At 44.5% G+C, this 20,198-nt stretch overlaps 1 protein-coding gene across 1 annotated transcript in view; it reads left to right on the top strand.

The window, feature by feature from the left end:
• The window catches only part of SLC36A1 (solute carrier family 36 member 1), a gene marked incomplete at its 3' end in the record, with an annotated part of 41,273 nt that extends 30,775 nt beyond the window's left edge, over window positions 1–10,498 (top strand). Inside the window, exons 10-11 of the mRNA XM_080804647.1 lie at window positions 1,209–1,378; window positions 10,227–10,498. Of these exons, the coding sequence (XP_080660773.1) occupies window positions 1,209–1,378; window positions 10,227–10,498 (442 nt within the window). The remainder of the gene's footprint in view (window positions 1–1,208; window positions 1,379–10,226) is intronic.
• Window positions 10,499–20,198: the final 9,700 nt, after the last annotated feature.

The raw sequence follows: 20,198 nt of genomic DNA, 5'->3' as shown, positions 1-20,198 counted from the left end.
ACAAGCAGGGGGAGTGGGAGAGAGAGAAGCAGGCTTCCTGCTAAGCAGGGAGCCTGACACGAGGCTCGATCCCAGGACCCCAGTATCACAACCTGAGCCGAAGGCAGATGCTTAACAACTGAGACACCCAGGTGCCCCCAGACTTGTTTTTCTACTCTGCACGTCCTTCTACTCTGCAAGTCCTAGGCTTGAGATAAGATAGAGATATCGGATGATGACATAATGGTCTCCCCGAGAAGCCGCATATGAAGCTGCGGTAGGGAGACGGCCACAGTGGAGTGGAAAGATGGGATATGTTCCTGCTTCTTGGCTGTGTGGTCACTGTCTGATTCTAGGGAGCATTGAATTGGAGGGGAAGGATATAAAAAGCCCTGCCATATTTTAGTTATTTTAAAAATGTATTTGTCCCTGGTAAAGATTCCAGATGTGCAAAGTGTATACAGAATATGTTTTTTCCATTTGCCTTCACGGAGTCCCTGGTGTTACAGTTCCCCATTTCAGAGGGAACCATATTACCACTTTCTTGTATTTCCTTTTGGAGATGTTTAGAGTATGTAAGAATGTCATATGTATGTGTGTGGGGGGAGGGTGTTTTTCCCTTCTTTTTTCTTTTTTTGGGGTGGACAGTTTGTAGTACACTGTAGACACTGTTTCCTCACACATTTTTCACTTAATAGTATATCATGAGCTAGTTCCATATCAGCACCTATAATTCTGCCTCCTACTTTTTTTTTTTTAAAGGCTTTTATTTATTTATTTGTCAGAGAGTGAGCACAGGCAGACAGAGAGGCAGGCAGAGGCAGAGGGAGAAGCAGGCTCCCGGCTGAGCAAGGAGCCCGATGTGGGACTCGATCCCAGGACCCTGGGATCATGACCTGAGCCGAAGGCAGCCGCTTAACCAACTGAGCCACCCAGGCATCCCTGCCTCCTACTTTAACATCTAGGTGGGACACTAGGATTTATTGAACTAGTTCCCCACTGGTTAACATTTAAACCATTTTCAGTCTTTCATACTTAAATAATGCTGCAGTGACATATTCTGAATGTCATTTTTTTGTGCACATGTGCAAATATATCTGCAGGATAAATCCCTAGACATGAAATTGGTAGGTCCTAAGGACCATGTGCATTTTGACTCGGAGAGATACGGCTGCTAGTGCACGTGGAAGCCAAGCAGACTTTTGAATGTGTTTTGGCTCTCTTCCCAGGCTGTACCAGTCGGTCAAACTGCTGTACTCCGTCGGCATCTTCTTCACCTACGCCCTCCAGTTCTACGTCCCGGCTGAGATCATCATCCCCTTCTTCGTGTCCCGTGTGCCCGAGCATTGGGAGCTGATCGTAGACCTGTTTGTACGCACCGTGCTGGTCTGCATGACATGTGAGTAGAAGACAAGACACTTTGTTTGTTTGCTTTCCCAAAGGGCACCCAGTGCCGGGGGCTTTCTTGAGTGAGAGCCTGTTGGAGTGACACAGTTGTAGTGTGTGAGCAGGAAAGTTGGCCTGCTGTCTCAGGTGCAGAGTTGAGGCCCAGCAAGGTGGTGAAGTGAATTGATTATATATGTGCTCTAAAGGATAGGGGAGTGAGAAGAGTAGTTTGTTTGTAGATAAAATACTATGGTGATGGTCATAATTCATAGCAAAGTTATAAAATTACTATCCCATGTCCTTGCGATAAAGTAAGGTAGAAGTCTAAAGAGAGCCATTTCACTCATATGCATATGAATGTGGGTTATTTGATAGCAGGTGCATGTTTGTGTTTTCAAATGATCATTTCCCAGTGTGACAGTCTGTTCCCTTAGATTTCATTTTGAGCCTCCGTGATACTACACTAGCTGTTTACTTAGTGTGTTTCTTAGAAAATCTGTATGGATTAACCTAGGTGTTTGATTTTTTTACATTGTGTTTTATTCCTCCTCCCTGACTACACACCCAGGAGTGTGAGTTAAGAGACAAGATGTTACTCTATTTGCGTTGGTTGAAACCAGTATACATTTTAAAATAAAAATAATTTTTTTCTTTTTTCTTTTTTTTTTTTTGGTAGCTTCTGTGACTTGATAGAATAGAGAGCCCCTGAATAAATTGGTCTGTAATATCTAATTTAAATTTCTAGGAGATTTGCAACTTCTTTCCAGATTGAAGTGCTAGAATCTAGATTTCACTTTCTGACTATGTTTGGCTTTATATTTTATTTTTAAAAATGGTATCATTTTGTGAGAAGAAATATATTGGTTTATTATATTGAGACTTCCCTGGGAACTTCTTAAATTATCCAGTCCAAGCCTCTATGTTTAGAATAAACATAGGTCTCTATGATTTTAAACTGAACCAGAATGGAGTGTTTTAGGGATAAATGATGTGAAAGTAGTCTAGCATTTGATCATAGTCTGGAAAGTCAGAAATGACTTTATGGGTTGGCTGCTAGAAAGAGGAGGGCGGTAGAGGTTGGACATGGGGAATAGACTCGTGCCTATTCCAGAGTGGACCTCTTCAAGGAAACAGATGAGTGCCTATCCAAGAATGGACTTCTTCCAGGGAACGGAATAATACCTGTCCCAGATGGGCCTCCTCAGGGAAACACACTAGTGCCTGTTCCAGATGGACCTCCTCAAGGGGATAGCATAGTAGCTATCCTAGAATGGACTTCTTCAAGGGACAGCCTAGTGCCTATCTCAGGGAATAGACTAGTGCCTATCCTAAAAAGACCTGCTTTGGTGCCTATTCCAGAATGGAGTTGCTCAAGGGAACAGCTTAGTGCCCATCCCAGAATGAACCTCCTTAATGGGACAAGCTAATGCCCATCAGAGAAGGGCCTGCTCAGGGGAAGCAATAGTGCCTATCCCAGAATGACATTCTCAGTAGAACTAATATTGCTTATCCCAGAATGCACTTCCTCAAGGGAACAGACTAGTACCTATCCTAGAATGGTCCTTCTCCAGAAAATAGCCTAGTGCCTATTCCAGAATGGACCTCCTCAGGGAACAGCCTAGTGCCTATCTCAGAATGGATCTCTTCAAGGGGACAGACTGGTGGCTATACCAGCCATAGGAACTGAATAGTGGCTATAGGAACTGAATAGTGCCTATCCCAGAATGCATCTCCTCAAGGAACAGACTGGTACCCATCCCCAAATGAACTTCCTCAAGGGAACAGACTAATGCCTGTCCTGGAGCAGATTTCTTCAAGCCACTGCAGTTCTCTTTCTCCTTGTACTTCAGGGATGTGGGTGAAGCTGGTATCCTGGATCTTTGTATGGAAGGAACTTCCTAGAGCTAAGAAACCGAATGCCTTCCCAGGACCTTCTGGTTTAATGTTGGGCAGCATTCTATCTAAGGATTTGTTACAGGATGGGGCGGGGTAGGAGCCAGGCGGAGGGTGGACTGCTTGGATTTGCCAACTCCAGCAAGTTGATGGCAGCCAAGAATCTCACTTGTCCTTATATGTAGCCTCTGTTTGGCAGACCTTCTGGCCTTGTCTAGCCGAGCCTATAGGAAAAGCCTACTCAGCAGCTAATCCAATGCCCAGAATTACCCATAGGCCACTGTTGCCCCCGAGCAACTGAAAAGGAAAGAATGTGATATACCTTGCTTTTCCAGTAATTTGCCTTAATATGTGCTAAGGTACTCTGGACTTTGCTCCTACCTTCTGCCTGCAGCTCATGATGCTTTGACTCAGGTATATATGTTTCTCTGTGGATGAGTCACCTCTAAATGTTGAAGAGACAGCTTTCCTATGTACACAGTGTTCGTGATGACAATCTTCGGTGCTCCCGTTCTGGACTCCAAAGAGCGCTGGAAGAAAGGATGGGGGTAGTTCAGATAATTGGCTTTTTTCAAAGTGGTTCCTCTAGAGAAGGTAGGTCTGTTTGGGTAAAATGTGCTTTAACTGCCTAGACACCAACTTCTCCCTTCCCGAATTGCTGGGGCAGTGACGCTGGGCCTGATTCCTCTCCTGGCCCCATTTTCTTCTCAAGCCTGGCTTAGCCTCCAGTAACATATGTCTTGCTTCCTGCCAGGTTTCTTTCCACTGTGCCCCATAGGAGCCAGCAGTCTCTGATTCACAGATCTCATGCTTTTCTTAGATGTCTCTTGGTTTTTGCTTCACTTTTCCTGACTCTGGGGGTTTCATCTCCCCTAGAGAGTGTGATGCTCAAAGGATACAAGCTGGTTTTGATCTTCAAGCTCACTCAGTTATTTTCTCCTTCTGTGATCTGTTGTGACTTAGCATTGCACGGTCAGCCTATTAAATGATGCAGCCTCTCCATCTGTGAGCACTTGGGCTTCTTTTACCTTCCGTGGAGACTTTGAAGTGATTGTGGGGTTGAGGAGAGGCATTTCACTGTGACTCCAATTTAAATGTATTTATGCGAGTTTATTTTGTTTTTTGTTTTTTTTTTCTGTGCTTTCATATCTTTTCTGCATAAGGTTAATTGGTATAAGATATTAGGACTTTGCTAGAACTGATTGTTTTCAGTTTCATCTGTAAATTTTAATAGCAGGTTGTTTTGTTGCTATTTATGGTGTTTTCTTGTCCTTTTCCCCAACTTTTCCTCCTCTTCCTCACCCTCCATCTGCCACGGGGAGCAGGGGAATTTGGTCCAGACCCTTTCTTTTTTTCCATTTGTAGCTCACCTTTCTCACCACTCTCCACCATTCCCCAAAGACCGCTGTGTCTACTTTCTGATGCTTAATTTTAGACTGTTGGAGAGGAGGGCAAGGGGGAATACGTGTGTCAGGGAACGGTGCTCATTTTGTTGTGACTGCATATGATGGTATTTATTTCCAGCCCATATGTTTGCATTGCATTTAGCAGGTCACCTGTGTGCAGAGTTTGTGTAGGAGGAGAGGCTGGAAGAGGCTGGCTCCAGGGGGAGTTCAGAGGTATAGGAAGAGTAGTTTCTTCTGGTTCCATGAGGCATTAACCTGTCCTTCAGGGCTTTGTGCTAATTCTCTGTGGCATTTGCCACGTGAAACATCTTACTTCAGTGAAGTATGAACATTTCAAAAACCTATTGTTGAAGATGTAATAACATAAAACCATATCACTTAAAAAGCCTGTTTGGACTGGAATGCATAGCTGTAGAACATTCCAAACAGCCAGACCCTATCAAGTATGAAGCTTCCAGGTCCACACAGAATAGCTTCTCAGCACTTTTGACTTCTCACACTTCTCCATCCTGCAGCTGCAGAGACAAAGGGCAGCGGTGTTAATGAACTGTGCACTGTGGGCACCCCATGAACCCTCCCAAGCGAGGCCTCAGGTTCCTCAGCTGTAAGACATGCAGGCTATCTGATTGCTGAGTCTTCCCTCAAGTCTAAACCGTGATTCTGCACAACTGCTTCGAGCCTGATTTTCAATTTCTACCAAAATATTTCTCAAAAAAGAAAGTTAATGTAAAAACATTTCAAGAACATCTAGATGTGGGGTTATTGAAGAAGAAATTCCAAATATCCCACTGACTTAACAAAATGATTTTTTTTTTGCATTTTATCTTCTGTGTTACTCCTCGTGGGTGCATGTTGCAATCATAGTATACACAGAACTTTGTCTTTTGCTTTTTATTTTATATTGTATCATGAATATGTGTATCCTTTATGAGCATTTTCATGACCACATGATATTCTATTATATTGGTGCATTGTATTCACTAAGCTACTCCTTTAGTGTTGGACATGGAGGTGGTTTTTCTTGCTTTTGTACTTTTTAATTTATATTTCCACTAAGTGAGATTATATATTGTGTTCAAGACTGTTGTTAATTTTCAAGGTAGATTTCTAGACATTTTAGAATAACACAGGTAGGCTTCACAGCATCAGTCTCAATGAAACAGCAGAAAGAGCTTCCGGGCACAGGGCTGTAGGTGTCCAGCATATTTCTGTAAGTGTATGTTTGTTCTCTTAAGTGCTTTGTCTTCTCTAGTGCATAAGTCAGCTTTTCTGTCGCTGGTCTAAAACCACAGGCTCCAGAATCCCAATGAGTTCCTTCTCTGAACGTGGTCATTTGCCTCGTGTTACCTCAGCAGTTAAAAGATCGTATTTTTAGTGTCTCTTAACCCAAAGGAAAGATGTTTTGTAACACCATGGGGGACCTCTTGACTAATCACGTGGGCTCTCTGAGTTGTCCTCAGTCCCCCGTTGCTGTACATGCCACAGCCAGGCTGCTGAAGAAGGCGGTAACTTGCCACGTGGGAGTGTGCTATCTTCCTCTTTGTGTGGGGTGTTCTTGTGAGGAAGCAGGGAGAAAGCAGGGGCAGGTATTTCTGGTTGGCTTCTTCCTCAGGTCTCTACCTTCTTTCTCTTTCTAGAGGGCTTTAACTCAGAGTAAAGACATTTAATGCTAGAAGAGGTTTTGGTTGCTCCCACATCTTTCCTAAGTACCTGATTCCCGTCTCTGGAATTAGCTAAAACTCATTTGCCACAATTTGCATGGGGACAAAACAGGTACCCCTGCTATTTGAACCCTTGGGGCTACTTGTGCTAATTTGGTTGGCTCCTCTTGTCTTCCTCTTCCCCCAGCATGTTAGTGGGAGCCTCCCAATTCTTGCCTTCTCCCCAGCCCTCCCCCATTATCTTTCTCCAGCGTCAGGCTTTATTTGGGGTTCAGTTATGTTGTCTGGTCCAGCTAGGACAGGAAGTCAGCTTTCCCTTTGTAGCCCTGTGATCCTGGCTTTAAGAGAAGAGAAAAGTTTAGTCGCTTTTAAAAGATATTTTTGTTAAGCAAGCTTATCTTGTATGTCCTTTGTAGCAAAAACAAGGACAAGTTTTTAGATTGCTTTTAAAATGTCATGATGAAGTGGAACATCTCTAATCTGAGAGAAGATTCTGATCACACAAGCCTCTGTTGCTGTTTCCACTTAATTCTTATCATAGAGTTGAGCACATCTGACCTCACTTAAGTCATATCATGAAGTACCATCTGTCCTTCAGGTTAATGTGAGGGAGGGAGGGGGATGGCAGACTCGGAGCCAGGAGGGCCTGGGCGGGTCATCCAACTTCTCTCCTCCTCCAGCTCATTGTTTCTGATAAAGGTCTCCCTTCTCTTTTTGAGTGGGCTAGAGCATTCGTGAAGACCAGGGGCTGGCACTGGAAGAATAATTCACTTCAGTGGCACAAAACCAGGCAGGCTGGAAGCTGTGTTTTTGGCACAGCCACGTGTCCTAGGAGAGGAATCCCTTTGCTCTGCTCTGCCACCATTGAGCAGTACATGGTGCTTCCCAGTTGACAGTGAGTTAAGGGACATATCCCAGAGTATATTCCTAGGTGACTAAACCAGCATTGTGCAGTTCCTTAACATTTCAGAGCTGGGTGAGACTTCAGTGACCATCCAGTGTTAGTACAGTCACCTGACCTCATGGGTGACCGAGCTGAGGCTCCGAATTATGAGCTCACTCATGCTAGGACTGGTGGTTGCATTAGCTCACATATATGAAGAATTCATTGTGCACTTAGTACTCTAAGTTCTTTATGTGAGTGATCTCATGTGACCATCCCTATTTAGCAGTAGGTTAAGTAGCTGGCTGGTTAGTGGTAGAGCTGAGACTGGAGCCCAGGTTCTGAGTCCAGAGCCTATGCTCTTAACTACCTTCCTGTACCAGCCTCTCCTAGGGCTCAGTGCTCATTGCTGCCTCGGTCCTATTGCCACTCCACTACTCACTTGAATTGGAACCATGGGAGCCATCACTGTGAAGCTGACATTAGGCAGACACAGACCCAGATCCCAGAGAGGGCAGGTGTCCTTTTCCAGGTCACACAGCGGACCAACTCTTGAGCATTTGGTTGTCCATGATGAAAAAGCTATTTTGTCATCAGCTTTTTATATTCTTAACTTTCTTCCAAATTCAACCCTGAAGATCTAAGGGATATCACCAACTCTATGTAGAAAGAGCTAAGGGCTGAAGCAGACTATGTTTAGCTTGGAGGGCAAGTTAAAAGTCTCTACTTTTTGTGGACTTTCTGAAGGCTTCAGAACAGTGAAGGTGTTAATGGATTCTTGCCATTATGGTCGGACACTAGAATAAGGAAAGAAGAAGGGATTGCCCCCAGGCTATAAAACTGTGGCAGAGGCAGATCTGAGACTCAGCATCCTTGTATTCCCTTTTGTCGTCAGGCTTCAAAACCCTTGTCTTACTTCCTTTACAAAGCAGAAAGGGGTCAGGGCTGATTGTATACCAATTCCCTGCTGAATGATTGTCATTAATACTCTATGAGTATTAATGGTTAATATTCTGTGTTAACAGTTAATACTCTGTATTAACACAGCATTTGACTCCTCCCATTCTTCTGCTCATCTGCCAGCCTCCCTCTTTTCCCTCCTGCGGGTATCATTTTGCATTTTCTTAATCATCAACTCTGTGATGTGACTGTACCAGGGACTTGATGTCGTGGATTCTCGTCTCAGGTCTGTCACTTTCTGTCATTTAACCTCTCTGGGGATAATAATAATAACGTTGTAAAATTATGTACCCGTGGACCCGAGGCAGATTCAGCCAATGAGTGGCTGCTTCACAGTGCTGTCTACCAGACACTAGATGTTCTGCCGTGATGGAAGTGTCCTGGGTCTTTGCTGCCCAGGACTGTAGCCATTAGGCACAGGTGGCTGTTAAGTCCTTGCAAGGTGGCCAGTGTGAGTGAGGAGCTGAATTCATTTAAGTTGACATAGCTTCAGAGTAAACGTGAGACAGGAGATGAATCTATCCCTCCCTTGGTAAATCTTGGATCCACATGCCTCTCCTCTTACTGCAGGGAGTGCCGTGCCAGTTTAAAAGCAAGCACTTCTCATAAAACCTGGCTTCTAAACACAACCCTGTCCTTTTGTCTGTAGCTCAGCCGAAGAAACAGTGATCAGTGCAGGGATAAAATTGACCTGAGGGTAAGACTGGCTGCCTTTGACTGAGATGTTCTGGAATTCTCACCACTGTGGTGCCTTCCTCAGAACGACTTGGCTACATTGCTTTATGAAATGGAGTTGGAACAGAAGCCCCCACATAGGATGTATCTGATGGGAATCAGTGAGGTCGGGGATGTCCTCTGGATCCCAGTCTCAATGCTAAGGACCTCCAGTTGAAGCCTGCAGGGAAGACAGTTCATCAAAATATATTTGATTACTAGTGAGCTAATGATGCACTTTTCATGGGCAACAATATGTATACTAGCAATGATTATATGAACTATATTAGGAGGCTGTTGTATGCCAGGCCTTGTGTGAAGTGCCTGTGTCAAGTCATTTCATCATCATGATATCTCTGTGACACAGGTGCCATTTGTGTCCTCATTTTGCCAACAAGAAAACCAGGGAATAAATAGGGGCGGTAACTCCCACCATTGTCACTCAGGCAGAGCCAGAATTCAAACACAAGAGCCTAATTCCAGAGCCCATAATCCTCCATAAACTTGTGAAACATTGGCCTTCAGTTCTCCCCCACCCCCCCAGTGGGAAGCTGAGTCAGATGGGAACGGTGGGATCAGTGGGCACTGGAGTAAGTGCAGTCGGTGAAGCCTCCTCCGCATCGTTGGACAGCGGGGCAGTCGTGCTGGGGTGTGGAAACCGATGGGATTTCCTAGTGCAGCCTGCCGTTCTTCATCACTTCACCTCCCTCACAGACCCGCCTGCCTAAGTTTCAGGCATGGGAGCCACTAGCTTCTCCTAGAACAGGCTTGGAGTCATTGTGGGGGGCCTGGCTCCTCAGGTCAGCCTGCACACTGAAGTGCTTCTACTTGCCCTGCAGGAGAATGCTCTGTGAAATGGGGTTTATCGTGATATCATTCCAGAAGGATGGCTTCCCCCCGCCCCCATTCTGTTCCGTAGCAGTTAAGTGGAGATGTTTGTGTTGGAGGTACTGTCAGTGTTAGGAAAATGACCAATCGCTCAGAAATAGTCCACCTCCCTTTCTGCTCCAGCCTCTCTCCTCTGGTAGGGACCACACAGCCCTGGAATGTAATTTTGTTCCTTTGCTTCAGAAAGCAAAGTCATGTCTTGTAGCAGGAAAAGCTGAAAGCCAGGAGATCTGGGTTCCAGTCCCCGTTCTGCCACCTTGCAGGGAGAGCCAGGTTGTTCCACACCTGTAGGCATTTGTTTTCTCATCTGTGGAATGAGAGATTGGACTGGATAATGTGTGAGTTTCTGCAGAGTTTTCCATTAGAGAAGAAGGACACTTGCTAAGTTTGCTCAACAGTGAGGAGGTCTCTTCCAGCTCTGGGCAGTCTTGAACAGGCATGTCCTCTCTCCTGCAGGCATCTTGGCCATCCTCATCCCCCGCCTGGACCTGGTCATCTCTCTGGTGGGGTCCGTGAGCAGCAGTGCACTGGCCCTCATCATTCCACCCCTCCTGGAGATCACCACCTACTACTCGGAGGGCATGAGCCCCTTCACCATCGCCAAGGACGCCCTGATCAGCATCCTGGGCTTCGTGGGCTTTGTGGTGGGGACATATGAGGCCCTCTACGAGCTGATCCAGCCCAGCAATGCTCCCATCGTCATCAACTCTACCGGTGCCTTTGTATAGCAATTTGGGTGCATTCCCTGCAGCTGCCCACCCCACCCACCCTGTGTGTTCCCCAGCACCTGGCCCTAGAGCCTCAGGTAGGGGCCAGGCTCTGGGGAAAGGCAAGGCTGCTGTCGGGGAGCCCCTCCACCTGACACCTCAGTACCTGGGCCAGGTGGAACTGAGGGCAGGAGAGAGAGTGGGTCGTGGATATGCAAAGGTCACTCTTAGTGGCCGTGCCATCCCTGTTCATTTGTACTTAATTTAACCCAGAACTTTTCAACTTTTTTCCCTCTTGATGTCTCCTCCCTTACCTGCCCCCCCTTCTGACCCACCTCACCCAAATTATTCCTGTTGCACAGCTCACTTTATTTAAAAATCTTAGCACCTCCCACCTCATGTTTTCTCCTTTCCAGGCCCAGGCCTGGATTAAATGAGTGGGAATCCCCACTCCTTATAAGGCTGGGTCTATCTCTTTCTCAGACCTCTCCCAAATATTTTACCTCAGTATCCTCCTACCTATTCAAGTCTCCAGGAGGTGTCTGGACCTACCTAGTAGTTTAAAACCAGGCCCCAAAGCTGGAGCTTTTAATCTTTACTCTCTCTGGCTTGTGACCATCGGCAAGACCGTCTCCGATTTCCTCACTTGGGTCACAGTGTTATATTCTTAGTTGCTTTAGCTTCTGAAAGATATCAAGTGCTGCCTAAATTGAAAATATTTATATTTTATTTAAAATTAGCTTTTGTTTGTAGACTCTGTCTCTAGATCTGGGGTTATTGTGACTTGTTCCTTCCTCAGTAAACTTTTGCTAGGCTTCTCCTGCTGAAAAGAAACTTGCTCCAGGAAATGTGTGCTTAGGTCCTCAGCACTCTTGGCTGAGTACCCCAAAGGTCTTAATCAGGATCATCTAAATGTGTACCTCTGTGGGGAGGCGTGCACTCTGCCTCCCACTGACCAGCCTGATTTCATATTGAGAAGATATGAAGGACTCAGGATATGTTTGCCAACGCACAAGGCCAAGGAAAGGATGGCCGAGTGGGATGTGCTTCTGTCCACAGGAGGCTTATAAAATGGTCACTTTGTGCATTCATGCCTGTTTTTCAGCCTCAGTCCCTGACAGGCACAGGGCATGGTAGCATTCAGTTGCCAGCATGTCAGGAAGACACTCACACTTCGCCGTGTTTGAGAAGATGAGGCCAGTGTGCACAGAGAACATGAAATTAAGTTCAGAGAATTAAGAAGCAGCTGGTCTGACACTATGTGTGGTGCTTGGTTGTTTACAATCAACGGGGGCAGGGCAGAAGCAGTGCCCCATCCCGAGCTGCCTCCCTCCCCTGCATGCCTCAGGGTTGGCTCACCTCAAGGTCAGCCTTCAGATTTGGGAACAAACTGCAGAGCAAGCGGAGAAAGGTGCATTGCCTTGCTTTTGGCTGCCTCTTCTCCCCTCTTGGTGTGAGAACTATTTCAGGAGGGCATTCATTAGCTCTCCATCCCCTGAGCTCTGTGTGTGTGTGTGTGTGTGTGTGTGTGTGTGTGTGTGTGTTCATGCACATGGAATAGAGATGCACTCTCCTCCACCCTGTCCCCAAGCTCTTGCCTCCTTAGAGTTGCAATTCATCCTGCAAGTTAGAGAGCAGCACAACTTCATCAGGGGTCTTTTTTTTCTGTTTTCGCCAAAGCTCGTAAGGGCTGTGACCCTCCCCCCAACCCTAGCCCTAGCTTTTTCTTTCTCTTCTTTTCCAAAGCCACATTGTCATTGCAGTGATTCCCAACCTACTAATAATTTATTAACTTAGGGAGACATGATTAGTTGTGACTTGGTCTCCCTTAGGAGAATGATACTTTTCACCTACCCTTTCTGTGATCACCAGCAAGTGCTTATATGACCAAGGCTCTACCTGGAGGTGGCAGCTAACCTGCCCTATGAAGCCTCAGGCCTAGAAGTTACCGAAGTGGGTTCAAGGATTGTCCCCTTCTGTGTGCAAGCCCCAGGCTCCAGCCATCTTTCCACAGCAGTCCTGAGAGTTGTTTGCAGTGAAAAGATATGTGCCAGGAGAAGGATCAGATGTGTATCCTGCCCACAGCATCTGTGGTGGAGGCTTTTGTGACTCGGGGAGCTGCTAGAGGCCGTTCCGTCCACAGGGTAGTAAGACTAGACCTGAGGACTGGGCAATACAAAACTGTGGTCCCCTGGCCCCAGGTCTTTGCAAAATGCAAATTATTGCTTCAGAGTCCCTGGCCTGGGAAATGTGATGTGTAGGAGAGATGGCACTAGCTTTGGGGCTTCTGGAAGCTAATTTGGCATAGCCTTCTCCCAGTTTGTTCTTTTTCCTGTGCTCCTGCTGCTTCAGAAGACCTAAGCAGGGTGGATCCTGTCAGTGGGCCTTTCCGATTGTGCACTTAGGTGTCAAGTAAAGGGTCTGCCAGAAGGTGAAAGTGAGAGGAAGCCCTTTTTCTTCTCAGACCTCTGGGCCAGCTCAGGGAAGCTTACTCTTCTGCCCACGAGGCTTCTTCAGTCAGGGAGCCTGCCCTGGTTTCTTCCCACTGCTCATTAGGAACCAACTGTCCAGCTTCTGCTTGTGCCCTGCTCTGATGCCTTGTGAAAAGGTCCCAGCATAAACAGAAGTCTCATCAAGGAACAACAGAGCAAGGTTCTCTGGAGTGTGAGGCTGCATCTGTGGGACCTAAGGCAAAACGTGGGATTTTTTGGTCCTATACTGTTAGGCCTGTGTCCCTCCCCCAGGCTCCCTGGTGCAGCCTCAGATTTCCATTAGCCCTGAGGCAGCTTCTCCAAGCCCCTTGTTCCTTCCTATAAATGCTGCTGTAAGGAGGTTTCCAACTCTCTGTTGGCATCATATCTCCCCTTCCATGTAAGCATTTGCTGGGAAGAGCATGATCTGGCATCTTCTGTTTACTTTTCCTAGAAGTTGTCACCATTTACAAATGTCATTATTTATATTGTGCTGCTGTCCAACCGCTAGGAGCCCTTCAGCTGCACAGACGCTGGCCAGACATATGTGAATGTGTGGTGGGTCTTAGCTCAGCACCTGCAGCTCCCGCCCTCCTGCTCTGCCACTCACCTCTCCAGCCAAGTTCATTGGCTGGTGCTCACTACTTACTCTACCCCCATGAAAGGTACAATTTGCCATTTTTTCAGTTGTCTTAAAGTGGTGATCCCAGAAAGGAACCTTAGGAAATCTGTCCCCCCTCCCTGTTCTCCTGGCTTTCTTTTTCTTCTCAAATGTCTCCCTTCCTAAATTATAGAATATTATCTCTGTTTGACACTACATAGTCACCTCATGATTTTTGGAAGTGCAAAATCTCACTTTATGTCTGTTTACAGCTCTCTCTATTCACTCATTACTCACAGCCAAGGGGTTCTTATCCATGGGTTTTATTGCATAGCTGATCAGATATTAAGGCAGGCCCCAGCATCGGCTCTGATCAGAACACGAAGCTACTTCGTGACAGCAGAGACACAAAGTGCCAGTGGCACAATGTGATTAGGGAATCGGCTCCAAGTCTGCCTTAGAATTCAATTTTCCAGAGTACATTACAAATCTCCAAGACCATTAGGGGAAAAGGAGAGGGTGTGGTTTGTCTTTGAAATCATGGTCAGTACTTTTAGACAATTTAATTAGTCCTGCTGTTTGCAAGGCTATTTTCTCTGACAGCATCAGCTTGTGATATTTCTTCCCTGTTCTTTGTACCACCGGGCCATTCTCAGGCCAGGGGATGTAAGTGGTGCTGATATGTGGTTATCAGAGTGGGGAGTGGGGGACGCGGGCAGAGGGTGCCTGTTTTAAGCCATGTTCTTTTGTTTAAATCAAGGTGATGGTGGGGAAGCTGTTTTGTTTTAGTGAACAATAAAACTTTGTGACTCTCTTGTAAACCATGACAATGAATGTGGTAATAAGAGGGATACCATCCCCAGGTCTTGGTAACCAGACAGTACCGCATATATTATCCTGTGTATATGCCTTCATGAGTGTCTGTTTCTCGCATGGTATGTGTGTAGAAATGTAGACAATGCAGGAGCTCTCAGAAGAATTTGTTTTGGGTTCTGCATGTGGATCATGTGTTAAACTTTTCTTTTATCAATAAATGAGTTTTATTTTTTATTTTTGAGTGCTTGCGGTCTGCATTTTTGTTTTTGCCTTTTTTTCTTTTTAAATATCACTTAGATCTCTTTACTAGATCTTAGTAGGTCAAAATGTTTTGTGTCACAGAGTTCATCTGGGGAAGTAGTGCAAACAACAGAACCACCTATGAAATTGAGAGTTCCCTAGAAAGGGGCCAGGTAGTTGTTTTTCTGTTAGACAATTCTGCTTTTCTTGAAAACTTGAGTAGGAACTCTCAGCCCTATCTGTGTGTGTCAGATGACTGTACTTGACAGAGATGATGGTTAGTTTCACATGTTAACATGGCTGGGCTCTAATGTTGAATACTAATTAGTGTTTGACTAATTAGTCAAACACTAATTAGTCAAACACTAATCTAAGTGTTGCTCTGAAGTTATTTTGTGGATGTGTGGCTGATGTCTACGATCAGTTGCCTTTAAATAAAAGTTTATCCTCAAAGCCTGGGTGGGCCACATCCAATCAGTTGAAGGGCCTTAAGAGGAAAACAAGTTTCAGTGAGGAAGAAGAAATTCTGCCTCAAGACTGCAGCATCAGCTCCTGTACAAGAGTTGCCAGCCTGCTAGCCTGCCCTATAAATCTTGGGCTTGCCAGCCCTGACCATCACATAAGCCAATTCTTGAAATCCCACCCCCCTCCATGCATGTGTATATATTTGAAGTACGGAGATTGATTTCAGAAGAGGTGACTTCTGTCACTCCTGTTGTCACATTAAGAGGGAAAACAAGACCACCTGAGCCACCCCTTAGGTGATCTGAAAGCCAATCATGGGTGGCTACTGAATTAGACTCATAGAAAAGCAGAGGCCTTGAGGCACACTACTGAAGTACAGCACTCTACAGAGAGAGGAAGGCAGGGAATGTATTATGACTACTTTTGACTATCACCCTTATTTCTGCAACTGGGGGAGGGGGTGTCACAGGGATTCAGTAACTGTTCCAAGTTATCAACCAGTAAGTGGCAGAATTAGGATTCACACTGTAGCAAGCCCTGTGATTCCAGAACCCAAGCGTTTCCCGAAGGCACTGACTGTCTCCTCCTCTTTGTTATAGTCTCAGGAGGGAGGTCTGCCTTTAGGGATTATTGTGAGTGTTTTAGAGAATGTTCTAAATTTCCTGGCATGAAAGCTTATGAAGCATTTTCTGAAATATTAGCCAAATTGAAGAAAACCAAGACCCAGAAGCAGTTTTACTTGTTTTGTGGTTTTACATCCATTCATTATAGTCCTATCTCGCTCGCTTCCTTTGTGGATAGCATTCAAAACTTTTTAGATTGTTCACCTCTTCACATGTTTGTTCCTGCTCATGTTTACACTTAATGGCTATAACCCTTCCTTTCAGGTAACAAGGGCCCTCAAGGTAAGCCCACTGCACTGCTGGAGGCCTAAGTTGAGTGACAGTGGACTGAGTTTGGGCCCTAAACTTAGGGCTCTTTGCTAAAGAGGCTTGCTTCCTCAGACTCTGCCTGTTGCAGACATATGCAAGAAACTGTGTATCTGTAACTGGTGCACTTTACTAGACCCTTGGTCATTGGTCTCCCCCACCATTTTGGGAGAAAAAGTTGGAGTATAATCTACATGTAATAAAATTCACCTGTTTCTTAAGGGTACAGTTTGATGAGTTTTGACAAATGCATGTGACTACCATTTCCATCAAGATATGGAATGTTTGTTTTACCCAGAAAGTTCCCTTGTGCTCCTTTGTAGTCAAATCCATCCCCATGCCCACTTGGCCCTTGGCAACAATGGATCTGATTTTTCTGTCTCTTGTTTTGCCTTTTCTAGAATGTCATATAAATGCAATTGTTAAGTATGGAGTCCTTTCTGTCTGGCTTTTTTGACTTAACATAATGCTTTCTATATTCACTTGTATTGTGCCTTGTATCATTAGGTTTATTTCTTTTTATTGCCAAATAATACTCCATTGTATGGATGAACCATAATTTGTTTATTCATTCACCAGTTGTTGGACGTTCGGGTTGCTTCCAGTTTACGGCTATGATGAATAAAACTGCTATAAATATTCATGTACAGACCTTTGTGGAGACACAATGTTTTCATTTCTCTAGGGTAAAATACCTAGGAGAGGAATCGTGGGTTTGTATGGTAAGTGTATACTAACTTTATAAGAAATTGGAAAATTGTTTTTCCAGAGTAACTCTGCTATTTTGGATTCCTACCAACAATTTAAAAAAAGCTCTGGTTGTTCCATATGCTCACCAATACTTCATATTATAGTCTTTTACATTTTAGCCAGCTTAGTGGGTATATCGTAGTATGTCTTTGTGGTTTTGATTTGCATTTGCCTAATGACTAGTGATGTTCTGCACCTTTTCCTGACTTATTTGCCATTGGCCTGTCTTCTTTAGTGATGTATTTTAAAATTTAGCCTTCTTAAAAATCTTAAAGCTTTTTGTCTTGAAGTAAGTATGGATTCACAGGTGCAAAGAAATGTCTGGGGAAGTCCAGCTCAGCCTTCTTCCAGTCTCCCTCAATGTTAAAATTTTATATAGCTATAGTACATGACCCAAATCGGGAAACTGACATTGGCACAATATATAGAGCTCATTCAGTTTCTCCAGTCACATGTGCGTGTGCATGTGTGTATGTGTGTGTGTGTTTGCATGTGTGGATGTAAGCAATTTTATCATATGTGTAGCTCCCACCACCCCAGTGAAGATGCTTACCTGTGCCATCACCACAAGACTCCTTCATGCTGCCCCTATAGAGACATGCTCCCCTCCTGCGCTCCCCCAACATCCCCAACCCTTGGCAACCACTGATCCGTTCTTCCTCTCCACCATTATGTTACTTCACAAATGTCATATAAATTGAATTACACAGTATGTATCCTTCTGAGATTGGCTTCTTTCACTTAGTATAATTTCCTTGAAGATCACTGAAGTTGTTACCTATATTAATAGTTTGTCTCTTTTTACTGCAAAGTCATATTCCATGGTATGGATGTACCACGGTTGGTTTAACCATTCACCCACGGTAAGAAATCTGCATCATTTCCGGGTCTGGCTATGAATAAAGCTGCTATGAATATTCATTCAGGTACAAGTTCCTGCATGAAAATAAGTTGCTTTTTTTTAATTTCTGTGGGATATATATCCAGGAGTGCAATTGCTGAGATGTATGTAAGCCCATTTTTAGTTTTAAAAGGAATTTCCAAACCAGTTTCCAGAGTGGCCATGCCATTTTACATTTCTACCAGCAATGTATGAATGACCTAGTTTCTCCATATCCTCGTCAGCATTTGGTATTGTCATTATTTTTTTATTTTAGCCATTTGTCAGATCTTGTAAATGTTTTGTTGGATGTATACCTAAGTATTTAGTTTTCTTTGGAGCAATTGTAAATGGTAATGTGTTTTTAATTTCAATTTCCATGTGTTCATTGGTAGGCTGTAAAAATGCAACTGATTTTTGCATGTTAATCTTGTATCCTACAGCCTGCCTCTACTTAGTAGTTCTATGAGTTTTTGTCTAGATTTCTTGGGATGTTCTGTTTAGACAGTCATGTTGTTCTCATATAGAGGTAGTTGTATTTCCTTTTTTTCCCATTCTGTATACTTTTTTTTTCTTACTGCAGTGGCTAGAAGTTCTACCACTATGTTATAAAAGAGAGTTGGTGACAGTAAACATTCTAGTCTTGTCTCTGATCTTACAGAGAGAACATTCAGTCTTTCACCCTTAAGTATGATGCAAGCTTTAAGATTTTTATGGAAGTTCCTCTCTATTTCTGTACTGAGAGATTTTTTTTAAGATTTTATTTATTTATTTGTCAGAGAGACAGAGAGAGTATAGGCAGGCAGAGTGGCAGGCAGAGGCAGAGGGAGAAGCAGGCTCCCTGCGGAGCAAGGAGCACGATGTGGTACTCGATCCCAGGATGCTGGGATCATGACCTGAGCTGAAGGCAGCAGCTTAACTGACTGAGCCACCAAGACGTCCCCTGAGAGATTTTTTAAAAATCATAACTAGGTGAATTTTGTCCAGTTTTCTTTTTTATCAATTGACATGATCTTACAATTTTTCTTTTTTCACTCCTTGGTATGGTGGATTAAATTGATTGATTTATCAATGTTGGACCAGCTTTGCTTACCTGGATTAAATCCTACTTAATCATGGTGTGTTATTCTTTTTACATATTGTTGGATTATCTACTGTTTTGTTCTCACCTTGATATTTACTGACAAATGTAGACTTCAGAACGGTGCCTTTTTGTAAATGAGCAAAACCATATGCCATAATTGCTATTCTTGGCCTAAGTGTACTTTTGCCTCAGGCCAGGTTCCCAGCTGCTATAGTGCTGCATAAAGCCTACGTGTGTTTCCTCTGGACAGTTTCTCAACTTTGGTATTATGTACATTTTGGGTGAATAATTCTTTCTTGTGGAGAATGTCCTGTGCATTGTAGGATGTTTAGCAACGTCCCTGGTCTCTAGCCACTAAATGCCAGTTGTGGTAATCCACAGTGTCTCTAGACATTATCAAAGGTAGCCTTGTGTGGGGGTTGGGGAGTGGAACTCATCCCCCTCCCCTGTTGAGAACTACTGCCTTGATATATTTAAGCTCCTTCTCACCTCTAGCTGGAGGGATGTATTTTTTATCTTGGCCATGGAACAAAGGTAAGTGTGTGCTTATGGATACTACAAAAAGATCTGCCTTTTTAATAGTAGCAATAAAATATATAACATCTTTTGAGCCTTTACTATGCCAATTATGCTAAGCACGTTACCTATGTTATCTAGTACTCATGTCCAATGAGGGAAGGCACAGAAAATATCCCACTACACAGAATGAGGCTTAACTGAGAACACACATTTTCTTTTTTTTTTTTTCTTTTTTTAAAATAAAGATTTTATTTATTTATCTGAGGGAGAGAGAGAGCATGAGAAGAGGGAGGCTCAGAGGGAGAAGCACACTCCCTGCCAGGCAGGGAGCCTGATGTGGGATCCCAAGACTCCGGGATCATGACCTCTGAGCCAAAGGAAGTTGCTTAACTGACTGAGCCACCCAGGTGCCCTGAGAGCACACATTTTCTAAGTGGTGGGGCCAGGTCTGTCTGATTCCAAACCTCGTACTGCCCCTAAGATCTGTCTCCCTGCCACTAACTCTGTAACTCACAACCTTCAGTGGACAGGGAACATTTCCAGGCCTCAGTCTGGATGCCTGAGTCCTCCCATGCTCCAACCCCACGTAAAAGGACTACCCACCATTGCCCAAATATGTAAAACCTCTCAGCCTTTGCTTTGGGCTTTTCCCTTAACCTGGCTGGCCCTTCTCTCTGCACTAAATCTGAAGCTCTATTTTAAGATCCAGCTCAGATGGCTGCTGCTCTTTAGAACCTTTCCTGGCTATATCAGTCATAATTTATGGCTCCCCCTTCTCTGTTTAGCCTCATCTCTACTGATGCTAGAGAGCTGTGACTACTTGGCTCCTCCCTACTTGGGCTGCTTGAGGCACTGATCGGATCGGGCTTGATCTCCCAGTGCTTGTCTGTGGGGTCTAACCGTGTATCTGGAATCAGCTGGTTACTAAATTCAGTGGGGTCTCCTTTAGTAGGGAATGGAGCGTGG

Source organism: Martes martes (assembly GCF_963455335.1).
Source record: "Martes martes genome assembly, chromosome: 5".
Classification (NCBI taxonomy): Eukaryota; Metazoa; Chordata; class Mammalia; order Carnivora; family Mustelidae; genus Martes; species Martes martes.
Note: the sequence above shows the minus strand (reverse complement) of the source record. Positions and strands in the feature narration are given on the sequence as shown.